General features: G+C 44.5%; 3 protein-coding genes across 3 annotated transcripts in view; 1 reads left to right on the plus strand and 2 right to left on the minus strand.

Moving 5' to 3' along the window:
- The window catches only part of LOC139418939 (zinc finger protein 282-like), a 189,983-nt gene extending 168,215 nt beyond the window's left edge, over window positions 1–21,768 (minus strand). Inside the window, exons 1-5 of the mRNA XM_071168728.1 lie at window positions 21,756–21,768; window positions 21,282–21,530; window positions 20,753–20,883; window positions 20,364–20,549; window positions 15,498–15,650 (exon numbers count right to left, since the gene is read on the minus strand). Coding sequence (XP_071024829.1) covers window positions 15,498–15,650; window positions 20,364–20,549; window positions 20,753–20,883; window positions 21,282–21,522 — 711 coding nt within the window. The 5' untranslated portion in view covers window positions 21,523–21,530; window positions 21,756–21,768. The remainder of the gene's footprint in view (window positions 1–15,497; window positions 15,651–20,363; window positions 20,550–20,752; window positions 20,884–21,281; window positions 21,531–21,755) is intronic.
- The window catches only part of LOC139418947 (uncharacterized), a 349,701-nt gene that overhangs the window by 137,939 nt on the left and 189,784 nt on the right, over window positions 1–21,978 (plus strand). The window lies entirely within an intron of this gene.
- On the minus strand, window positions 9,579–13,060 carry LOC139419783 (uncharacterized). Its single transcript, XM_071169769.1, has 4 exons — window positions 12,989–13,060; window positions 12,769–12,856; window positions 12,372–12,499; window positions 9,579–10,816 (listed from the first exon to the last, which is right to left on the minus strand). Exons 1-4 carry the CDS (start codon window positions 13,058–13,060, stop codon window positions 9,950–9,952), a joined length of 1,155 nt encoding a protein of 384 aa, XP_071025870.1. The 3' UTR covers window positions 9,579–9,949.

Raw genomic sequence — 21,978 nt, forward strand, 5'->3', positions numbered from 1 at the left:
GGGAAATCTTTTTGTATCCAAATCCGGCTTTAAACTTCTTCACAACAGTATCTCGGACCTGCCTGGTGTGTTCCTTGTTCTTCATGATGCTCTCTGCGCTTTTAACGGACCTCTGAGACTATCACAGTGCAGGTGCATTTATACGGAGACTTGATTACACACAGATGGATTGTATTTATCATCATTAGTCATTTAGGTCAACATTGGATCATTCAGAGATCCTCACTGAACTTCTGGAGAGAGTTTGCTGCACTGAAAGTAAAGGGGCTGAATAATTTTGCACGCCCAATTTTTCAGTTTTTGATTTGTTAAAAAAGTTTGAAATATCCAATAAATGTCGTTCCACTTCATGATTGTGTCCCACTTGTTGTTGATTCTTCACAAAAAAATACAGTTTTATATCTTTATGTTTGAAGCCTGAAATGTGGCAAAAGGTCGCAAAAGTTCAAGGGGGCCGAATACTTTCGCAAGGCACTGTATATATTATAATTCCAAGATGGCGTAGCAGTCGGACGTCTGTTTTGTCTCATCCCGTCCTGTCCCATGTATATATCGTTTTCTTCGTATCTATTCAGTATATATTAAAAAATAAATATCTCAATTTCCAATAACGGACTGAACATACTCTACTGCCACCCGCCTCACCCAATGTGGTACGGATCTGCTATTTTTTATACTTTAGAACCGGAACCCCCATCAGAAGCTAGTCAGCTAACTAGCTACTAGCGGTCATCACCATTAACTCCGACATCAGCCAGCCTCAGCCCGGTCAATTCCTGCCAGTATGCACAGTGCAATATCAACCCAGAGCATATCAGACTGCTTTTTCCCTACCACATCGCCGGATTCCTGCCGCAAGCTCTGAACCTTTAAACCGGATCATCGCAGCTAGCTAGCTGCTATCCGATTGGCTACTCCTGGCTAACGTCTCTGTCCCGAAGCAAGCACCAGTTAGCCTTGAGCTAGCCTCAAGCTAGGCCCATCTCCCGGCTAGCCGAAGAGGTCCATCAGCCAATTCCTGGGCTACAATACCTCTTTTGCCAATTGGCCTGGACCCTTTACTGCCGACCTGGAGCCTCGCCGATCCATCACGACTGGACTGCCGATGTAACGGTCCGAGGGGGTTTCAACAGGCTCCGTTGCGCTAGCAGTCTGAATCGCTGTGTCTCCAGCTCGCCTAGCTACTCACTGGACCCTATGATCACTTGGCTACACATGCCTCTCCCTAATGTCAATATGCCTTGTCTATTGCTGTTTTGGTTAGTGATTATTGTCTTATTTCACTGTAGAGCTTCCAGCCCTGCTCAATATGCCTTAGCTAACCCTTTTGTTCCACATACGGTGACCTCACCTGGCTCAAATGGTGTCTCTAGAGACAAAACCTCTCTCATCGTCATTCAATGCCTGGGATTTCCTCCACTGTACTCACATCCTAGCATTCCCTTGTCTGTAAATGATGCCTTGAATCTATTCTTCTGCGCCCAAAAATCTGCTCCTTTTACTGTCTGTTCCGAACACACTAGACAACCAGTTTTTATAGCCTTTAGTCGTACCCTTGTTATACTCCTCCTTTGTTTACATTTGGTAATGTAGAGGTTAACCCAGGCCCTGCAGTCCCCAGCATCACTCCCATTCCCCATGAGCTCTCATTTGTTGACTTCTATAACAGTAAAAGCCTTGGTTTCATGAATGTTAACATTAGAAGCCTCCTCCCTAAGTTTGCTTTATTCACTGCTTTAGCACACTCCGGCAACCCGGATGTCCTAGCCATGTCTGAATCCTGGCTTAGGAAGGCCACCAAAAATCCTGAAATTTCCGTCCCTAACTATAACATTTTCCGACAAGATAGAACTGCCAAAGGGGGCGGAGTGGCAATCTACTGCAGAGATAGCCTGCAGAGTTCTGTCATACTATCCAGGTCTGTGCCCAAACAATTCGAGCTTCTACTTTTAAAAAGTCTCTCACCGTTGCTGCTTGTTATAGACCCCCTTCAGCCCCCAGCTGTGCCCTGGACACAATATGTGAATTGATTGCCCCCCATCTATCTTCAGAGTTTGTAATGTTAGGTGACCTAAACTGGGACATGCTTAACACCCTGGCCATCCACGACTTGACTGCCCTTGACCAGAACGAAAACATCCTGTGGCGTTCTGCATTAGCATCGAATAGCCCCCGCAATATGCAACTTTTCAGGGAAGTCAGAAACCAATATACTCAGTCAGTTTGGAAAGCTAAGGCTAGCTCTTTCAAACAGAAATGTGCATCCTGTAGCACTAATTCCAAAAAGTTTTGGGACACTGTAAAGTCCATGGAGAATAAGAGCACCTCCTCCCAGCTTCCCACTGCACTGAGGATAGGAAATACTGTCACCACAAATAAATCTACGATAATCAATAATTTTAATAAGCATTTTTCTACGGCTGGCCATGCTTTCCACCTGGCTACCCCTACCCCGGCCAACATCTCAGCACCCCCCGCAGCAACTTGCCCAAGCCCATCCTCCCCGCTTCTCCTTCACCCAAATCCAGATAGCTGATGTTCTGAAAGAGTGGCAAAATATGGATCCCTGCAAATCAGCTGGGCTAGACAATCTGGAATCTCTCTTTCTAAAATTATCTGACGAAATTGTTGCAACCCCTATTACTAGCCTGTTCAACCTCTCTTTTGTATCGTCTGAGATCCACACAAATTGGAAAGCTGCCACGGTCATCCCCCTCTTCAAAGGGGGAGACACTCTAGACCCAAACTGTTATAGACCTATATTCATCCTGCCCTGCCTTTCTAAAATCTTTGAAAGCCAAGTTAACAAACAGATCACCGACCATTTCGAATCCCACCACTCCTTCTCCACTATGCAATCTGGTTTCCGAGCTGGTCATGGGTGTACCTCAACCACGCTCAAGGTCCTAAACTATGTCATAACCGCCATCGATAGAGGACAGTACTGTGCAGCCTTCTTCATTGACCTGGCCAAGGCCTTCGACTTTGTCAATCACTGCATCCTTGTCGGCAGACTCAATAGCATTGGTTTCTCAAATGACTGCCTCGCCTGGTTCACCAACTACTTCTCAGATAGAGTTCAGTGTGTCAAATCGTAGGGCTTGTTGTCCGGACCTCTGGCAGTCTCTATGGGGGTGCCACAGGGTTCAATTCTCGGGCTGACTCTTTTCTCTGTATATATCAATGATGTCACTCTTGCTGCTGGTGATTTTCTGATCCAACTATACGTAGACTACACCATTCTGTATACATCTGGCCCTTCTTTGGACACTGTGCTAACAGAGCTCCAAACAAGCTTCAGCGCCATACAACACTCCTTCTGTGGCCTCCAACTGCTTTTAAATGCTAGTAAAACTAAGTGCATGCTCTTCAACCGATTGCTGCCCGCACCCTCCCGACTAGCATTACTACTCTGGAAGGTTCTGACTTAGAATATGTGGACAACTACAAATACCTAGGTGTCTGGTTAGACTGTAAACTCTCCTTCCAAACTCACATTAAGCATCTCCAATCCAAAATAAAATCTAGAACCGGCTTCCTATTTCGCAACAAAGCTTCCTTTACTCATGCTGCCAAACATACCCTCGTAAAATTGACTATCCTACCGATCCTTGACTTCGGCGATGTCATTTACAAAATAGCTTCCAACACTCTACTCAGCAAATTAAATGTAGTCTATCACAGTGCCATACGTTTTGTCACCAAAGCCCCATATTGTCACGCCCTGACCTTAGAGAGCCTTTTTATGTCTCTATTTGGTTTGGTCAGGGTGTGATTTGGGTGGGCATTCTATGTTCTGTTTTCTATGTTTTTGTATTTCTATGTGTTGGCCGGGTTTGGTTCTCAATCAGGGACAGCTGTCTATCGTTGTCTCTGATTGGGAATCATACTTAGGCAGCCTTTTTCCTTTCTGTCATTGTGGGAAGTTGTCTTTGTTAGGGGTACTATAGCCCTTGTAAGCTTCACGGTCGTTTTTGTTATTTCTTGTTTTGTTGCCGACATTTTAACAAAATAAAATAAAATTTACTCTCACCACGCTGCACCTTGGTCTCATTCCAACAACTAGGTAAAGCCCCGCCTTATCTCAGCTATCTCTGGTCATCATAGCAACACCCACCCATAGCACGCGCTCCAGCAGGTGTATTTCACTGGTCATCCCCAACTCCAACACTTACTTTGGCCGCCTTTCCTTCCAGTTCTCTGCTGCCAATGACTGGAACGAATTGCAAAAATCACTGAAGCTGGAGTCTTAGATCTCCCTCTCTAACTTTAAGCATCAACTGTCAGAGCAGCTTACCGATCACTGTACCTGTATACAGCCATTCTGTAAATAGCACTACCTCATCCCCATATTGTTACTTATCTTCTTGCTCTTTTGCACCCCAGTATCTCTACTTGCATCATCATCTGCACATCTGTCACTCCAGTGTTAATGCTAAATTGTAATCATTTCGCCCCTATGGCCTATTTATTGCCTTACCTCCCTACTCTTCTACATTTGCACACACTACACAGATTTTTCTATTGTGTTATTGACTGTAGGTTGGTTTGTGTAACTCTGTGTTGTTCTTTTTGTCGCACTGCTTTGCTTTATCTTGGCCAGGTCACAATTGTAACTGAGAACTTGTTCTCAACTGGCCTATCTGGTTAAATAAAGGTAAAAAAAAAATGTTTTTTTTAACAAATCACACCGTGTACCATGGGTATGACAAAAAATGACTTCAAATAAAAAAATTGTGGTCACATACACATGGTTAGCGGGGCGAAATGCTTATGCTTCTAGATCCGACAGTGCGACAGTATCTAACAGGTAATATCTAACAATTCCACAACAAAACCTAATATCGAACAAATTCCACAACAAAATCTAAGACACACAATCTAGGAAAGGAATGAGACAAGAATATATACAGTTGAAGTCAGAAGTTTACATACACTTAGGTTGGAGTCATTAAAACTCGTTTTTCAACCACTCCACAAATTTCTTGTTAACAAACTATACTTTGGCAAATTGGTTAGGACATCTACTTTGTGCATGACACAAGTAATTTTTCCAACAATTGTTTACAGACAGATTATTTCACTCATAATTCACTGTATCTCAATTCCAGAGTGTCAGCAGTTTACATACACTAGGTTGACAGTGCCTTTAAAGAGCTTGGAAAATTCCAGAAAATGATGTGATGGCTTTAGAAGCTTCTGATAGGCTAATTGACATAATTTGGAGGAGGAAAGGGGGGCTTGCAAGCCGAAGAACACCATCCCAACCGTGAATCACGGCCAGCATCATGTTGTGGGGGTGCTTTGCTGCAGGAGGGACTGGTGCACTTCACAAAATAGATGACATCATGAGGAAAGAAAATTATGTGGATATATTGAAGCAACATCTCAAGACATCAATCAGCAAGTTTGCAAATGGGTCTTCCAAATGGACAATGACCCCAAGCATACTTCCAAAGTTGTAGCAAAATGGCTTAAGGACAACAAAGTCCAGGTATTGGAGTGGCCATCACAAAGCCCTGACCTCAATCCCATAGTACATTTGTGGGCAGAACTGAAGAAACGTGTGCGAGCAAGGAGGCCTACAAACCTGATTCAGTTACACCAGCTCTGTCAGCTTCCCACAACTTATTGTGGGAAGCTTGCGGAAGGCTACCCAAAACGTTTGACCCAAGTTAAACAATTTAAAGGCAATGCTACCAAATACTATTTGAGTATATGTAAACTTCTGACCCACTGGGAATGTGATAAAATAAATAAAAGCTGAAAGAAAACATTCTCTCTACTATTATTCTGACATTTCACATTCTTAAAATAAAGGGGTGATCCCAACTGACCGAAAACAGGGAATTTTTACTAGGATTAAATGTCGGGAATTGTGAAAAACTTAGTTTAAATGTATTTGGCTAAGGTGTATGTAAACTTCCAACTTAAACTGTAAGTATAAATATATGCATGAGCAGTGACAGAGCAGCTAAGATGCAATAGATAAAGAATGGATTGTGAAGGATATAGTATATACATATGAGATGAGTAATGCAAAATATGAAAACATTCTTAATAAAGTGGCATTATTAAAGTGACGAGTGTTCCATTTATTAAAGTGGCCAATGATATATGAAGTCCGTAGGTAGGCAGCCGCCTCTCTGTGCTAGTGGAGGCTGTTTAACAATCTGATGGCCTTGAGATTGAAAAACAGCTTCTATCTCTGTTCCAGTTTTGATGCACCTGTACTGACCTTGCCTTCTGGATGGAAGCGGGGTGAACAGGCAGTGGCTCGGGTGATGGTTGTCCTTGATGATCTTTTTGCGTTCCTGTGACATCAGGTGTTGCAGGTGTCCTGGAGGGAAGGTAGTTTTCCCCCGGTGGTGCGTCGTGCAGACCGCACCACCCTCTGGAGACACTGCGGTTGTGGGCAGTGCAGTTGCCATACCCGGCGGTGATACAGCCCGACAGAATGCTCTCAATTGTGCACCTGTAAAGGTTTGTGAGGGTTTCCGGCGACAAGCCCAATTTTTTCAACCTCCTGAGCTTGAAGAGGCGCTGTTGCACCTTCTTCATCACACTGTCTGTGTGCGTGGACCATTTCAGTTTGTCTGTGATAAGTACACCGAGGAACTTAAAACTTTCCATCTTCTCCACTGCTGTCCCGTTGATGTGGATAGGGGGGTGCTCCCTTTGCTGTTTGCTGAAGTCCACGATCATCTCTTTTGTTTTGCTGACATTGAGTGAGAGGTTATTTTCCTGACACCACACTCTGAGGGCCCTCACCTCCTCCCTGTAGGCTGTCTCGTCGTTGTTGGTAATCAAGCCTACCACTGTTGTGTAGTCTGCAAACATGATGATTGAGTTGTTGGCGTGCATGGCCACACAGTCGTGGGTGAACAGCGAGTACAGGAGGGGGCTGAGAACGCACCCTTGTGGGGCCCCAGTGTTGAGGATCAGCGGAGTGGAGATGTTGTTTCCTACCTTCACCACCTGGGGGCAGCCGTCAGAAAGTCCAGGACCCAGTTGCACAAGGCTGGGTCGAGACCCGGGGTCTCAAGCTTAATGATGAGTTTTGGAGGGTCCTATGATGTTGAATGCTGAGCTGTAGTCAGCATTCTTACATAAGTATTCCTCTTGTCCAGATGGGATAGGGCAGTGTGCAGTGTGATTGGTAACGTCTGTAGTAACCAGTTTATAATAACAATTAGACACCCTGGGGGTTATGTTGTCAATATAGCACGGCTAACGGCTGTATGCAGGCACTCCGTGTTGTCATGCTTAAGAACAGCCCTTAGCTGTGGTATATTAACCATATACCATACACTCTCATACTTTATTGCTTAATCATAGCAGTCAAACGAGTTAAATCGACATCCATTGATGGAAAATTATCTGGCAAGTTTAATTAGTTTGTCTTGTTCACAATAATTATTATTTTGATGAAAAAATAATTTTGCTTCTAACGTAGTTACAAGTTACGTATATTCCTTCTTAATTAGCTTGAAAACAATGGAAAAATTGTTTATCGTATAAATGTTGCAACTCTTGCTGTGGGAAATCAAATTGGCACATTTTCAGGCCCTTTGGCTGGATTTTGAGTGGTCATTGGGCTTGAAATGTTTGCTCGACCTGGCAATCATGCCTGAGGGGCCCCCATGTTGAGGGTCAGCGTGGTGGATGTCACCACCTGGGGCCGTCCTGTCAGGAAGTCCAGGATCCAGTTGCAGAGGGAAGTGTTCAGTCCCAGGGTCCTTAGCTTAGTGATGATCTTGGAGGACACTATGGTGTTGAACGCTGAGCTGTAGTTAATGGACAGCATTCTCACGTAGGTGTGCCTATTGTCTAAGTGTGAAAAGGCAGTGTGGAGTGCAATAGAGATTGCGTCATCTGTTGGGGCTGTATGCGAATTGGAGTGGGTCCAGGGTGTCTGCGATGATGGTGTTGATGTGAGCCATGACCAACCTTTCAAAGCATTTCACAGCTACAGGTGTGTGCTATGGGGCGATAGTCATTTAGACAAGTTATCTTGGCGTTCTTGGGAACAGGAACTAAAATGGTCTGATTGAAATATGTAGGTATTACAGACTGGGCCAGGAAGAGGTTGAATATGTCGGACACTTGCCAGCTGGTCAGCGTATGCTGACTACACGTCCTGGTAATCCGTATGGCCCTGCCGGCCATGTGAATGTTAACCTGTTTAAAGGTCTTACTCATGTCAGCTACAGAGAGCGTTATCACACAGTCATCTGGAATAGCTGGTGCTCTCACACATGGTACACCGTTGCTTTCCTCGAAGCGAGCAAAGAAGGCATTTAGCTCATCTGGAAGGCTCGACTCACTGGATAGCTTGTGGCTGGGTTTCCCTTTGTAATCTGTGATAGTTTGCAAGCCCTGCCACATCCGTGCGGATGTTGCCTGTAATCCATAGCTTCTGGTTGAGATATGTACGTCACAATGTCATCAATGCACTTATGATTGATGTGGTTAACTCCTCAAACCCATAAGATGAGTCCCAGAACATATTCCAGTCTGTACTAGCAAAACAGTCCTGTAGTTTACCATCCACAGGAAGTACAAGTGACTCGTATTGAGCGTGCCATTGGTACTTCCTGTTTGAGTTTTTGCTTGTAAGCCGGAATCCGGAGGATAGAGTTATGGTCAGATTTGTCAAATGGAGGATGAGGGAGAGCTTTGGATGCGTGCCTGTGTTGTGGAGAAAAAGTGATCTAGTGTTTTCGCCTCTAGTTGCCTCTAGTTACATGCTGGTAGAAATGAGGTGAAACGGATTTCAGTTTTCCTGCATTAAAAACACTGACCACTAGGAGTGCCGCCTCTGGATGAGTATTTCCTTCTTCGCTTATGGCCCTACACAGGTCATTGAGTCCGGTCTTAATGCCAGCGTGGTAAATAGTATGGTCTACAGTTTATGAGGTATTCTAACTCAGGCAAGCAGAACCTTGAGACTTCATTAATATTAAAGATTACGTACCAGCTGTTGTTAACAAAGAGACACAGCACCCCCCTTGAGCTTACTCAATACTGCCGTTCTGTCCTGCTGATGCATAGGAAAACCAGCCAGATGCATATTATCCATGTCCTCGTTCAGCCAGGACTCAGAGAAACATAGGATATTACAGTTGTTCAGGTCCCGTTGATAGGATAGTCTCGAACAGAGCTCATACAGTTTGTTCTGCAGTGATTGTACATGAACAATTTCTTGTCATTCAGCTCAAAAAAGTAACTTTCTGTCCTCTTCTTCCATGGGCAAACATGTATGGAAAGTTTTATTTAAATCAACAGGGATGCAGCAACAGTCATTTAATAAAAATGTATTTTCCCCTGAGCATTTCAATGGCAAAGAGAGGTTCAGGGAAATAAATGATATATTTGGAGTTATTTTCATGAAATAAACAACATGATTTAAAAATAGACTGCTATTTGGGGGCGTTAAAGTACACTACTGCTTACTACATTACACATCAAATGTCCTTTTGACAATCAGTATCTTTCAAGCTCAGAGCACTATAAGCCAAGGAAACTAAGGCCAATTTTAAATCTAAATGGTCAACAAGCAAATACAAAATCAACAAGATTTATTCTAATTTATTAACAGATTTGATCACTTAATTATAGTACATAAAGGAACAGGTACCACCTGATTATGCTAAATAATGTTGCGAGGGACATTATATTTGTTATGAATAGAACATAGGCAAAACCAAATTGAGAGGGGAAATATAATGTTGCTCTTCAATAACATGGCAGTGTTTTGGCTATGCTAGCACCCAAAACAACAAGTCTGTATATGTGAGAATGTGAGTGTACCCAGATGCTCAACTGAGGGACTCAGAGTACTTAAAAATATATATATATCGTACCCCAAGACACTTCACATGATAAATATAATGTCAGCTAAAGAATGGTTCCCAGATATCCCCTTTATAAAACTCAAGCCACAGTGCTACAATTTCTCCCCATTGTGGACACTCTTATGTCTGGTAAGGTTAGTCAGGAAGGAGAAGCTCTTGTAACATAGTTTGCACTTGAAGGGCTTCTCCTTGGTGTGAACGGTCTGATGCATCTTCACATAATTTGACTGAGCGAAGCGCTTCCCACATGTGGGGCAGGCGTATGGCTTGTCGGCATCCCCCCTAATGCTCTGCCTCCCACGCTGTGACCCAATGACACCAGGCGAGGTAGAAGCAGGAGCCACCACACTCAGGTGGTTAGTCTTTGAGCTCCCTCCTCTAGTCATTGTTTGGGTGTTGTTGGGATTGTGTGCTGTGTTGGTAGGGTAACCATGAAGTAGCTGAGGAAGGCTAGACCCAGGCCCAGGCCTTTTATGAACCCAGTCACTAGGCATTAGACGAGACCCTGAAAGAGAAGACAAACTTCCTGTTAGATTCCCATCAGGGGAGTCTCCCTCTACTCTCTCGGAAGGCTGAAGCCCAGGGTGTCTTGCTCTTTTCATCATGGATACTGTGGTGTTTGTATCATAGGAACAGGAGGGTCTATCTCCATCAGCGCCAGGCCCTGCTCCATCCCTGCACTGAGACTGTGAAGAGAAGGGTCTGGGCTGCAGACTGGAGCCTCTCTGATGACCACCATGTCTGAGGTTGTTCAGTCCACCTGTCCGCTGGTTGTGTTCTGTGTGGTGGTGGAGTCTCTGTCCCTCACGGTTGGGTCCTGGATCCGACTCAGGAAGAAAGAGTGACGGCTCCTGATCCATGATCCTGATCCTGGGCCAGGGTATGTGACCAGCCACCTCAGAGGTCCAGTCTCTCCCACCAGCAACACTGGATATTAACAAGTCCTCGTGGACTGCAGACTGTAAACACAAATGGAAGAGAAAATCATAAAAGTTTATATAATAAACTTTTTGCTGTACATACACAAACATGACAAGATATTCTAAAATATTAACCACCGTCAATGTAGGTATGGGGGAGAAACCAGGTTGGGGGAGTATAGGGGATATGACCGGGTTGAGGGAGTATAGAGGATATGACCGGGTTGGGGGTGTATAGGGGATATAACCAGGTTGGGGGAGTATAGGGGATATGACCGGGTTGGGGGAGTATAGGGGATATAACCAGGTTGGGGGAGTATAGGGGATATGACCGGGTTGAGGGAGTATAGGGGATATGACCGGGTTGGGGGAGTATAGGGGATATGACCGGGTTGGGGGAGTATAGGGGATATGACCAGATTGAGGGAGTGTAGGGGATATGACCGGGTTGGGGGAGTATAGGGGATATAACCAGGTTGAGGGAGTATAGGGGATATGACCGGGTTGGGGGAGTATAGGGGATATAACCAGGTTGAGGGAGTATAGGGGATATGACCAGGTAGGTTTGGGAGATACTTTGGAAAAAGTTCAACATTACATGAAAATGCTTTTCAATAATGAAGCATTTTTACAGACACCATCACACTATCATCTACTCTGCCTCATCATATTCATTCTTTCCTCAGTTCTCATCCAGTTCTCTACTACATCCAAAACCAACAGAATTAACTACAAACAAACTAACTAGTACTATGTTACATTAAACTATACATGGGCCGTGTGCATTTTCTGGTGGTGTATCCTGAGGTAGGTCCTCTCTGAGAACCTCTTCCAGCAGTGTGTACAGGTGAACAGCCTCTTTCCCGTGTGGATCATCAGGTGCATCTTCAACTGGTGGGAGAACCTCTTCTCATACTGGGGGCAGCTGTAGGGTTTCTACCGTGTGGACCATCTGGTGTCTCTTCAGGTGGGACGAGTCGGAAAAACAGGCCCAGCACAGGCGGCAGCCCAACAATTTCTCCCCCGTGTGCATCCTCTGGTGGATCTACACCTGTTTGGGGAAACTGAAAGCTTTCCCATAGAATGAACACTGTAAGAGCTTCTCTTTGCCACCGGATCTGCTGATAGCATTACTACTACTGTCATTTGTGAATGGGCTTGTGTAGCCATTTAGTGCTGAGGAATTGGCATTGTCTGAAGTCTGGTTAAACATTAGGAGAGTGTGAGGAGGACAAAGGCCAGGGAGTGTCTGTGTTGTCGCATGTTCCAGTTGATAGATCCATGTTCCAGTTGATAGATCCTGTAGAAGGCAGGCTGAAGGCAGCACCTGTTAGGGGGTTAATCTGAGGTGCCATCAGTCTGTCTGAATCACAACTAGAGGAGCAGGACGGCGCACTGCTAGGAGAGTCTGTGTCTGTTCTCATACAGACACCTCCCCCCACAGACCAAATCTAAGCCTCACCCTGGTCTCAGCCAATCTGTTGTCATGGAGACTAAATTTGGTTGCTGTTTTGTGTTTGACTGTCTGTTTCTGGTTGTGGTTAACAATGTTGTTCCCCAGCCCAGAGTTGAGGATGCTATCCCATCCACTGACCTCCAATATGTCGCCTCTGGTCCTGGCCTGCTCAGTGATGTTGTCCCCTGGGCCCTTCGCTGCACCCGTCTGGGTCTGGGAATCCAAGGTGGTCGCACAGTCTCCTCTGTTTGCCTCCAGCCAACCACCTGCAGGAAGACGTTACAAAATAGACTTTACAAACATGGCAGAGAACTCATATACCAATGGAGTTATTTGAGTCAATTACCTGATCAAGTTCATACATTATAATGTGTGTTTTAGTATGTAAACATAAGTTGTATTGATTTTATTTTATCAATGAAGAAAATTAAGAAAGAATAATAGGCAGGCGCATCACTATTCCTATTGAACATCTATTACTGTATGAAGGCTATATGTATTTCTCCCTTAACTTGCTCCCCCATCTTTAGTCCACTCAGCAGGTCAATTCTCTCTGGTCCGTCCTTTATTGTCTCTTCTTTGACCAGCAGCAGATCAGGCTTCACATCCTCCGTGTCTACTGACTATAAGAGATACAGCATGAGACGATGTTGGATGAAGAAATCTCATATGAGCACCCTGCTATGGAGCATATTCTGATGGGTCACTGAAGGATTGCGATGAGTACTTTGCAAACATGTTAGTTAATTTGATACTATGAGAGCTTCATCTGGGTGGACTGAGCTCTGCCAACACTGCTCACTCAGTTCCTGCTCCAGCCATTGCATCCAGCAAATTGAAGGAGAGCTGTCGAATGCGCAGTCTGCTCTGCTCTCATGTGGATGGCTAAGGACCTGGCAAAGTCTCAGCTCACTTTGTATACAGAACTATGGGCACAATTGACATTTGCATACAGAACTAGTGTCCTGACATTCTGGTTCCCTCAGAAACATGGTTAAATGGTTCTGTCTCTAAAAAAGAGATTAAATACATTATAGGTAGTGCAAACAAGGATTGAGGATTTCTACGCGTTACGCGCTACAGCACTCAGCGGTCCTGTTCTGTGAGCTTTTGTGGCCTACCACTTTTTTTTTTTACCCCCATTTTCTCCCCAATTTCGTGGTATCCAATTATAAGTAGTTACTGTCTTGTCTCATCGCTACAACTCCAGTGCGGGCTCGGGAGAGACGAAGGTCGAGAGCCATACGTCCTCCGAAACACAACCCAACCAAGCCAATGTGTCGGGGGAAACACCTGGTCAGCGTGCACTGCGCCCGGCCCACCACAGGAGTCGCTAGTGCGAGATGAGACAAGGATGTCCCTACCGGCCAAACCATCCCTAACCCGGACGACGCTAGGCCAATTGTGCATCGCCCCATGGATCTCCCGGTCATGGCCGGCTGCGACAGAGCCTGGGCTCGAACCCAGAGTCTCTGGTGGCACAACTAGCACTGCAATGCAGACCACTGCGCCACCCGGGAGGTCTGTGGCCTACCACTTCTAGTCGGAGTACTGAATACTGTCGAATTCTCAAACTACATTGGAGGAGGCTTATGGTTGTGAAATTAGCATTGCATTCTCTGGCAACAGCTTTGTTGGACAGTCCTGCAGTCAGCATGCCAATTGTACACTCTCTCAAAACTTGTGGCATTGTGTTGCGTGACAAAACTGCACATTTTAGAATGTCCTTTTATTGTCCCCAGCACAAGTTGCACCTGTGTAATGATCATCCTGTTTAATCAGCTTCTTGATATGCCACACCTGTCAGGTGGATGGATTATCTTGGCAAAGGAGAAATTATCACTAACAGGGATGTAAACAAATTTGTGCATAACATTTGAGAGAAATAAGCTTTTTGTGCGTATGGAAAATTTCAGGGATCTTTTATTTCAGCTCATGAAAAATAGGACCAACACTTTACATGTTGCATTTATATTTTTGTTCAGTATAACTGGTTTAAAAGTTACTTGACAAATAGACCCACAGGGGTCTATTCTGGGTCCTGTACTTTTTACTGTTTACATTAACAATATTGTTGCAGGTTACAAAAAATTGTAACCTGCATGCCGATGATACTGTTGTGTATGCTATTTCCCCCACGATTGACCAGGCTTTATCTGAACTACAGTCGGTCTTCATCGTATTACCAAAAAACTTTATTGACCTGAAATTAGTATTGAATGCAGGTAAAACTAAGAATATGTTGTTATCTAGAGTGCATAAAAATAACTAATGTACTTTGGACGGTGTCCATATTGATCGTGTCCCTGCCTACAAATGTCTGGACATCTGGATAGCTGAAAAGCTGTCTTTTAAAAATAATATGGAGAAGTTGAGAATAAAAATAGGCTTCTTCTAAAGAAATAGATTATGCCTCTCGCTAAATAGTAGACAGCAAATTATTCAGTCTATGGCGACATCTACATGAACGCAGTTGCCACTTCATTAAAGCTGTTAGATGCTGTTATCATAGTGCTTTAATACGGGTGTCAGATTTAGTACTCATCAAAGCAATCTCTATCAGAAAGTTGGTTGGCCCTCTGATGTCACATAGGTTGATACATTTTCATTTATAAAGCCCTTTTACAAAAAACCCCACTGTACCTAACATTATTGCAAAACTTTAGACTTATGAGTTACTACACCCGGTGTCAGGGTTGGCTAACTCCGGGAATATCGTTGGTCTCTAAGTTAGGTTAATCAGCTTTTAGTTTTCTTGCATCGTATATGTGGAACAATCTTCCAAATGTTCTTACATTTATACTTTGGTGCCTCTAGGGCAATTCAGAAGGCTGATTGAGGACCTTGTTACTGATTAATGTGTTTTTTTTAATGACTTTTCTTTCTGGTTGCATTTTGGATTTATATTTTGATGTGTGTATTTTCTCTCATTTCTGTAATTCAGGGCTCATCTGTAAAAGAGACCTTGGTCTCAGTATGACTCCCTGATGAAATAAAGGTTAAATAAAAAAACATGTTAATTAATTTGATTACTTTACACTAATGGTTCAATCATTAAAAGGCATGGTCCCACAGTTTAGACAAAATAAAATCCACAAAGCATCTCAGAGTAAGAGTGCTGATCGTCCTCACTTGACTACATAGTCTTATTCATTATGATCTAAAAGACAAAACTGATACTAGATCAGCACTCCTACTCTGAGAGGCTTTGTGAATACGGCCCTGACCTAATACCATTCAGACAGGAGTTCACAGTGGGCTCACCTCAGTGAGACTGTATGTGGTCCTGTGCTGCTCAGTTGGTTCCTCTGTGGGTTCAGGAGGAGGTGTAGTCTGGTTGTCCTCCATGACCATGGTCCCCTCAGGGTTCCCCAGACTCTCCTCCTTCACCAGCAGCACCTCTGGACCCTCCTCCTCCTGGAAGAGACAGGTGATACAGATTAAATAGACATACACTCCATCAGATACATAATCTAAACACGCACACACAGATAATAAACCAGGGTGGGTGCCAGAACGAATCCTTTTGATGGGCATTCGATTTTTTCATAGGGGGCATGTTTTTTTCGGGACCTATGTGGATATATGTAAAAAATATATATATATAATTTTCAAGTGTTCAGGAAATTGTAAGTGTTGATATGACAGTCAAAAAGTTAATTATCAGTTGGAGCATGTCCATGTCACACAGCCTAAACGAAAGCTGTGGAGTGCATTGCTGAATTGGTTTCTTGCTTGAGATGTAGGGCCTGCTCTCTCAGTGAAAACATTTTGTGCTGATAATGGCCCGTAGAATTCTCACCGGCTTGTTCTATTCCGAATAGTGCCGTCCGCTTTCCTGTCTCACCATTTCATTTGGTGGTGGCGCTACCACCTGCTCAGTGCGCACAATTAGGTATGTTTTGCGCTTAGGACTCGGAGGAATAGTTTCAGGTTGAGGCTCAGAATCAGAAGAAGACTCATCAGAGATGTGCTCATGATTCATTCTTCCACACCATCTGAGTTGTTTTTATTCAGATTTTGTAGCAACGCTAACGAGTGCATTCATTCATCTTGGCCTTCTTGCCATTATAAATTGCACACGCTCTCACGGTGTACTCCAAGAGATCCAGAATACACTGATAGAGTACATACCATGTTCAAATTAGAATTCAAATAGATCAATACAATAGAATTGCCCGCCCTGTCCTTCATTAACAATTGGTGATTACATAATTATGCATTGTTCGCTTCCCCCGCCTACTTAATTTATTTAATCTCTTATGCGTTTGAATTTAGTTTCGGTATAGTTTAGGTTCAGCCTCGAGACAATTATCTGCGTGATTATCAACTGGCATCTTCAACTAATCGTGAGAAGGTGGGGAGCAGGCCATATTGTGGGGAGAAGGGGTCTCCTAAAACGGTCTAGAACACAAATTCTGTTTGTGATATTAAGATTCTGACCATGTGTATTATAGACTTATTTAGGAAAAGTCTAGGACGGAGGGGGACATGACTTTAAAAGTAGCCTAATGCATTTTTTGTGTACACTTTTAGACTTTTAGACTTTTCCTAAATAAGTCATAGATTCTGATTCTGACACATGGTCAGAATCTTAATATCACAAACAGAATTTGTTTTCTAGACCGTTTTAGGAGGCCCCTTCTCCCCACAATATGGCCTGCTCCCCACCTTCTCATGTAGTTTAACTCTAAAAATGTATTTTTTTGTCTGCCTTTAAAAAAAAAAATTTACCCCTTTTTCTCCCCAATTTCGTGGTATCCAATTGTTGTAGTAGCTACTATCTTGTCTCATTGCTACAACTCCCGTACAGGCTGAATGTCGAAGAGAGACGAAGGCTGAATGTCATGCGTCCTCCAATACACAACCCAACCAGCCGCACTGCTTCTTAACACAGCGCGCATCCAACCCGGAAGCCAGCCGCACCAATGTGTCGGAGGCTACACCGTGCACCTGGCAACCTTGGCTAGCGCGCACTGCGCCCGGCCCGCCACAGGAGTCGCTGGTGCGCGATGAGACAAGGAGGTCCCTACCGACCAATCCCTCCCTAACCCGGACGACGCTAGGCCAATTGTGCGCCGCCCCACGGACCTCCCGGTCGCGGCCGGTTACGACAGAGCCTGGGCGCGAACCCAGGCAGGGACTCTGATGGCACAGCTGGCGCTGCAGTACAGCGCCCTTAACCACTGCGCCACCCGAGAGGCCTTAGTCTGCCTTTTAATGTGGCATGAACACAACACGTCATGATGTTGTCATCTGATTGTAAAACAAATCACTTTGAAAGTAGGCTGTGTTAAGAAGCAGTACGGCTGGTTGGGTTGTGTATCGGAGGACGCATGACATTCAGCCTTAGTCCAAAATAGCATCCGAACGACTGAAACAGCTCCTTTCTGTCTTACAATATGTAGCCCATTTATCTGATGCGGTCAAAAAAGAGAATGTCATGCCATACTCTTTTAGTCCAGACAGTATCAGATACATGGGCTACACATACTGAGACAGAGGGGTGCTGTTTTGGCTGCTCGAATACTCTATCTGACAGTGATGGGTCTTTCTGTCGGCGCGCTTCTCGGTTAAATAAATGATAAATATTAAAATATTTTGTTTGGACAATTATGGAGATATAGTATGGCGGGCCCCCCTAAGACCCGCCCATAATGCCGGCCCTGTAATAAACACACTTTCAACATGAAGTGTTTACCCATCCCCACTACAGTTATAAAGCGCTGCCGAGTGTATGCAGAATAGGGTGAGATCAGATGTGATGTATACTAAAGGGTCTCAATGAAAGTCTTAGAATGAAAAGTCCCATTTTGTGTTTATTAAACATTTAAGTGTTAAAATACATCACATGAAAACCACACATACACGTCTCTGCATGCCTGGCAGACATCTCAGCTTGGATGTCGACCCACCTCAAGCTTAACATGACGAAGCTGCGCCACCATGGTGTCCCCCTCCCAGAGTGAAAAGAACATCGAAGCAGTGACTCGCTCCTGCAGGTTCATGCTCTACAACATGGGTGATGAGTTTGACACGAGCTCTATAACATCTATAGAGTACGACCTTTCCTCACACAGGAAGCAATGCAGGTCCTAATCCCTGCGCTTGTCATCTCCTGTCTAGACTACAACAACTCTGTTGCCTGGATTTCCTGCTTGTGCCATCAAACCCCTGCAACTTATCCAGAACTCCACAGTCCACCGAGTGTTCAACCTTCCCAAGTTCTCCCATGTCACCCAACACCTCAGCACACTCCACTGGCTTCCAGTTGAAGCTTGCATCCACTAGCAGACCATTGTGCTTGCTTACGGAGCAGCAAGGAGAACTGCCCCTCCCTACCTTCCGGCTATAATCAAACCCTACACCTCAACCCAAGCATTCTGTTCTGCCACCTATGGACTCTTGGCCGTCCCACGGCCAGCCGAGGCAATGTTCTTCTCTGTCCATGCACCCGATTGGTGGAACCAACTTCCCCCTGAAGCAAGGCCAGCATATTCACTGACAATCTTCAGAAACCCTACCTCTTCAAATATAATCTTAAATTAATCCGAAAGCCCCCCTGAATCATTAAAATAAATAAATACAAATAGTATTTTCCTACTTGCACAGATATTACTGATAACTACTTTGAGGGAAACTGTACTTGCTATAACTGTGATTTAAGTTGCTCTGGATAAGAGCATCTGCTAAATTACTCAAATGTAAATGTAATGTCTTAACAAAAAAATCACCATGAAGTTGATAAACCGCATACATTTTCTCATAGAAATAGTAGTTTCTCATAGAAATAGTATTAAGTCAAATTAAGTAGTTGAATGCAGGTAATGAAACATGCAATTCTGAACATCATATAGCCTACACAGTACAAACACAATATGTAAGACTTTTTAGGCTTATATATCACACAATGTCTAAATGCAATATTCTACCAGGAATATTCAACACTGAAATGTGTTACTCTCGTTATTCCAAATGCATCTGTGGATCTTTTCTGCTGACAACAATGAAAATCAGAGGCTATCGTGTGGAATGGTTTTTCTGCTGGTGTATCTTGAGATAGCTCCTCTCTGAGAACCTCTTCCCGCAGTGCGTACAGGCGAACGGCCTCTCTTCCGTGTGGACCTTCAGGTGCATCTTCAGGTTGCCAGCCTGGGCGAAGCGCATATCGCACCGGGGGCAGCTGTAGGGTTTCTCCCCTGTGTGGACCCTCTGATGCCTCTTCAGGTGGCAAGCCTGGGTGAAGCGCATCTGACACTGGGTACAGTTGAAGGGTTTCTCCCCTGTGTGGACCCTCTGGTGCCTCTTCAGGTTGCCAGCCTCAGCAAAGCGCATTTGACACTGGGTACAGCTGAAGGGTTTTACTCCTGTGTGGACCCTCTGGTGGATCTCCACCTTCTGGGGGCAGCTGAAGCCTTTGTTACAGAACGTGCAGAGGAACCGTTTCTCTTTGCTATTGCCAGATGTTGGTCTCCCTCCCTGCTCCTTGGCCCTTTGGTCCTCTGAGTTCAATACCTTATCAAAAAGGACGCAGCCATGTGAATTGGAAGGCCCCGTCGACGTGGGCACAGGTTCACGATCCCTGAGCACGTGCAAATGGGAGTGGGTCGCGACATTTGGATTTGTCTCCAAGCTTTCCCTGTAATCTAAAAAATCTCTGCCTTTTGAATGTCCTTCTCCTAAGTGAGTCTTGTCTACGTTCCACGTCAGAGGAGCGTCGCCCTCCACTTTCACATCATCTACCACTATATCGTCCCCTTTCTTATCTAGGCACCCTTCAGTGTATCCACTACTACTGTACTGGTTCCAGTCCTCTCGAGACAGATCAGTTTGTCTCTCTAAGCCCAAGTGCATGTTGCCAGGGTCCATCTCTGTAGTGTAAGTACAAGACAGATCATTGCCAGTCTCCAACGTGTCACCTGAGTCCCGATGGTAATGAACCATCCTCGGGCTCGGGATACCATAAAGCAAATACTCTGAGCCAGGAGCAGGACGACAGCCCAGTGGTCCCAGCCCCAGTCTCTCTGGGTCTGACATTTGGTCAGGTCCTGTGTGTAAGAGCCTGTGTGTTACAGTTAAATTCTCGCTGTCTGTCTCTGACTTGAGGTCGGCGTTCAGCATTCCACTGACCTCCGTGATGCTGCGTCGGTTCCTGGGCTGGGGCGGGGCGGTGGGGTCCTCCGTGGCTAAAAGGGGTGCCACTCCAGCCACTGCGCCAGTCTGGATGTCTCTGCTGTGTTGTGGGTCGTCTCCTTCAGTCCTCTCCTGCTTGACCAGAGACAATCCTCCAGGACCTGCAGCCTCTGCATCTGCAGACTGACAAGCAGAGAAGAGGTTATTACAGGTACATGAGCTGAATTGGATAATAATGTCGTAGGGAAGTCTCACAAGTGCCCCCACGGCAGATAAATAAGGATGTACATGTAAGCAAGTCAATAGCTGAGGGTTACCTTTTTTAAATAAACGGGCGACATTTGATGTACAGTAATTTACAAATAACATGTTTTATGCACACTAACCTCTATTACGATAACATGCTGGGTTGAGATTCCACTCCCCTCATCTATAGATATGGGTTGGTCATCTCTCCAAGCGTTGTGTCCTGCTGGCTTCACAAAGCTCCTGTGGCCTCCAGTGAGATGTCCTTCACCTGAGAGTGATTGTGGGAAAAAGGAGTGGTTAAGTTAGGTACTGTCAATGCTATATTGTACACTATTGACATTGTCTACAATTGGCAAGAATGTAAGATAACACTATTCATAACTTTTTTATATAGTATTTATTGATTAATTATATTACATGCATCAAAAAATATATATTGAGTATAACAATAGGAAATTCAAGAATTTTGCTAGAATATGATATTGTCTTTGTGCAAGAAGAATTTGTCCTTAATTGATCTGCCAGGTAAAATAAAGATAGCCAAGTAATCTGGGGAAGTTGCATACTATCCAAAAACTGACCAAGACCCAATTCTGGATAACACATCTGAACACATGCAGAGAGGGGAATGGGGCCACAGGCCCTGCAGCCTTCTGCAAAATGTACCTCTTGCCATTCCTCTGTATCTGTCGAGGATCTTGACACTACTGGGACGACTGGCGAGGACGCGCTCTCGAATGGTCCTCTCTGCGCGCTCCCGTGCCACCTTCAGTTCCAGTAGTTGTAGTTTCCTCCGTAATCCCCTGTTTTCTTTCTGGCTTTGAGACATTTCCACACGAAACACTGCATAGTCGTCGTCTACGAGTTTACAGATCTCTGCCACGGCTGCATTCGCTAGCACCTCCATGATGGAGGCTATTTGAGTGTGAAAAACCATACAGTTAGCCATTGTTTGCTAACTTTTGCAGCTAGCTAGCGTTACCTAGATAACATTTATCAAGTCCTGTCTCCAATGCGAATTAAAGACTACACGAGGTAATGCTGTGCAGTTAAATGGGTCATATTGTAAAGTTCCAGTGAGTTAATAAACGTCTAAATAACAACAATATTAACGTTAATGTGGAAATGTTTTTTGGTCACCTGTTCACTTCCGTTTACACAGAAGAGAAAGGATTTTATTTGTTGGCGTCATAGCTTAAAGGGTGTGGTTAAATGAAAAATGTATGCGCGCTGTTCTTTGAACTACGGTACTGCTTATTACACGACACATCATTTTACATTACACACTTCTTACATTACACGTATGATCAGTATCTTTCAAGCTCAAAGCAGACTTGTTTACACAGAACAGTGTGTTAGAATC

The sequence above is a fragment of the Oncorhynchus clarkii genome, chromosome 10, assembly GCF_045791955.1.
Source record: "Oncorhynchus clarkii lewisi isolate Uvic-CL-2024 chromosome 10, UVic_Ocla_1.0, whole genome shotgun sequence".
In the NCBI taxonomy this organism is placed as follows: domain Eukaryota; kingdom Metazoa; phylum Chordata; class Actinopteri; order Salmoniformes; family Salmonidae; genus Oncorhynchus; species Oncorhynchus clarkii.

Coding starts and splice junctions, on each gene's coding strand:
- LOC139419783 (XM_071169769.1), bottom strand. CDS start 13,060: ATGCAATGGCTGGAGCAGGAACTGAGTGAGCAGTGTTGGCAGAGCTCA. Junction 12,857..12,988: donor ACCCAGATGAAGCTCTCATA/GTATCAAATTAA, acceptor TATCTCTTATAG/TCAGTAGACACGGAGGATGT. Junction 12,500..12,768: donor AGAGAGAATTGACCTGCTGA/GTGGACTAAAGA, acceptor GTCTTCCTGCAG/GTGGTTGGCTGGAGGCAAAC.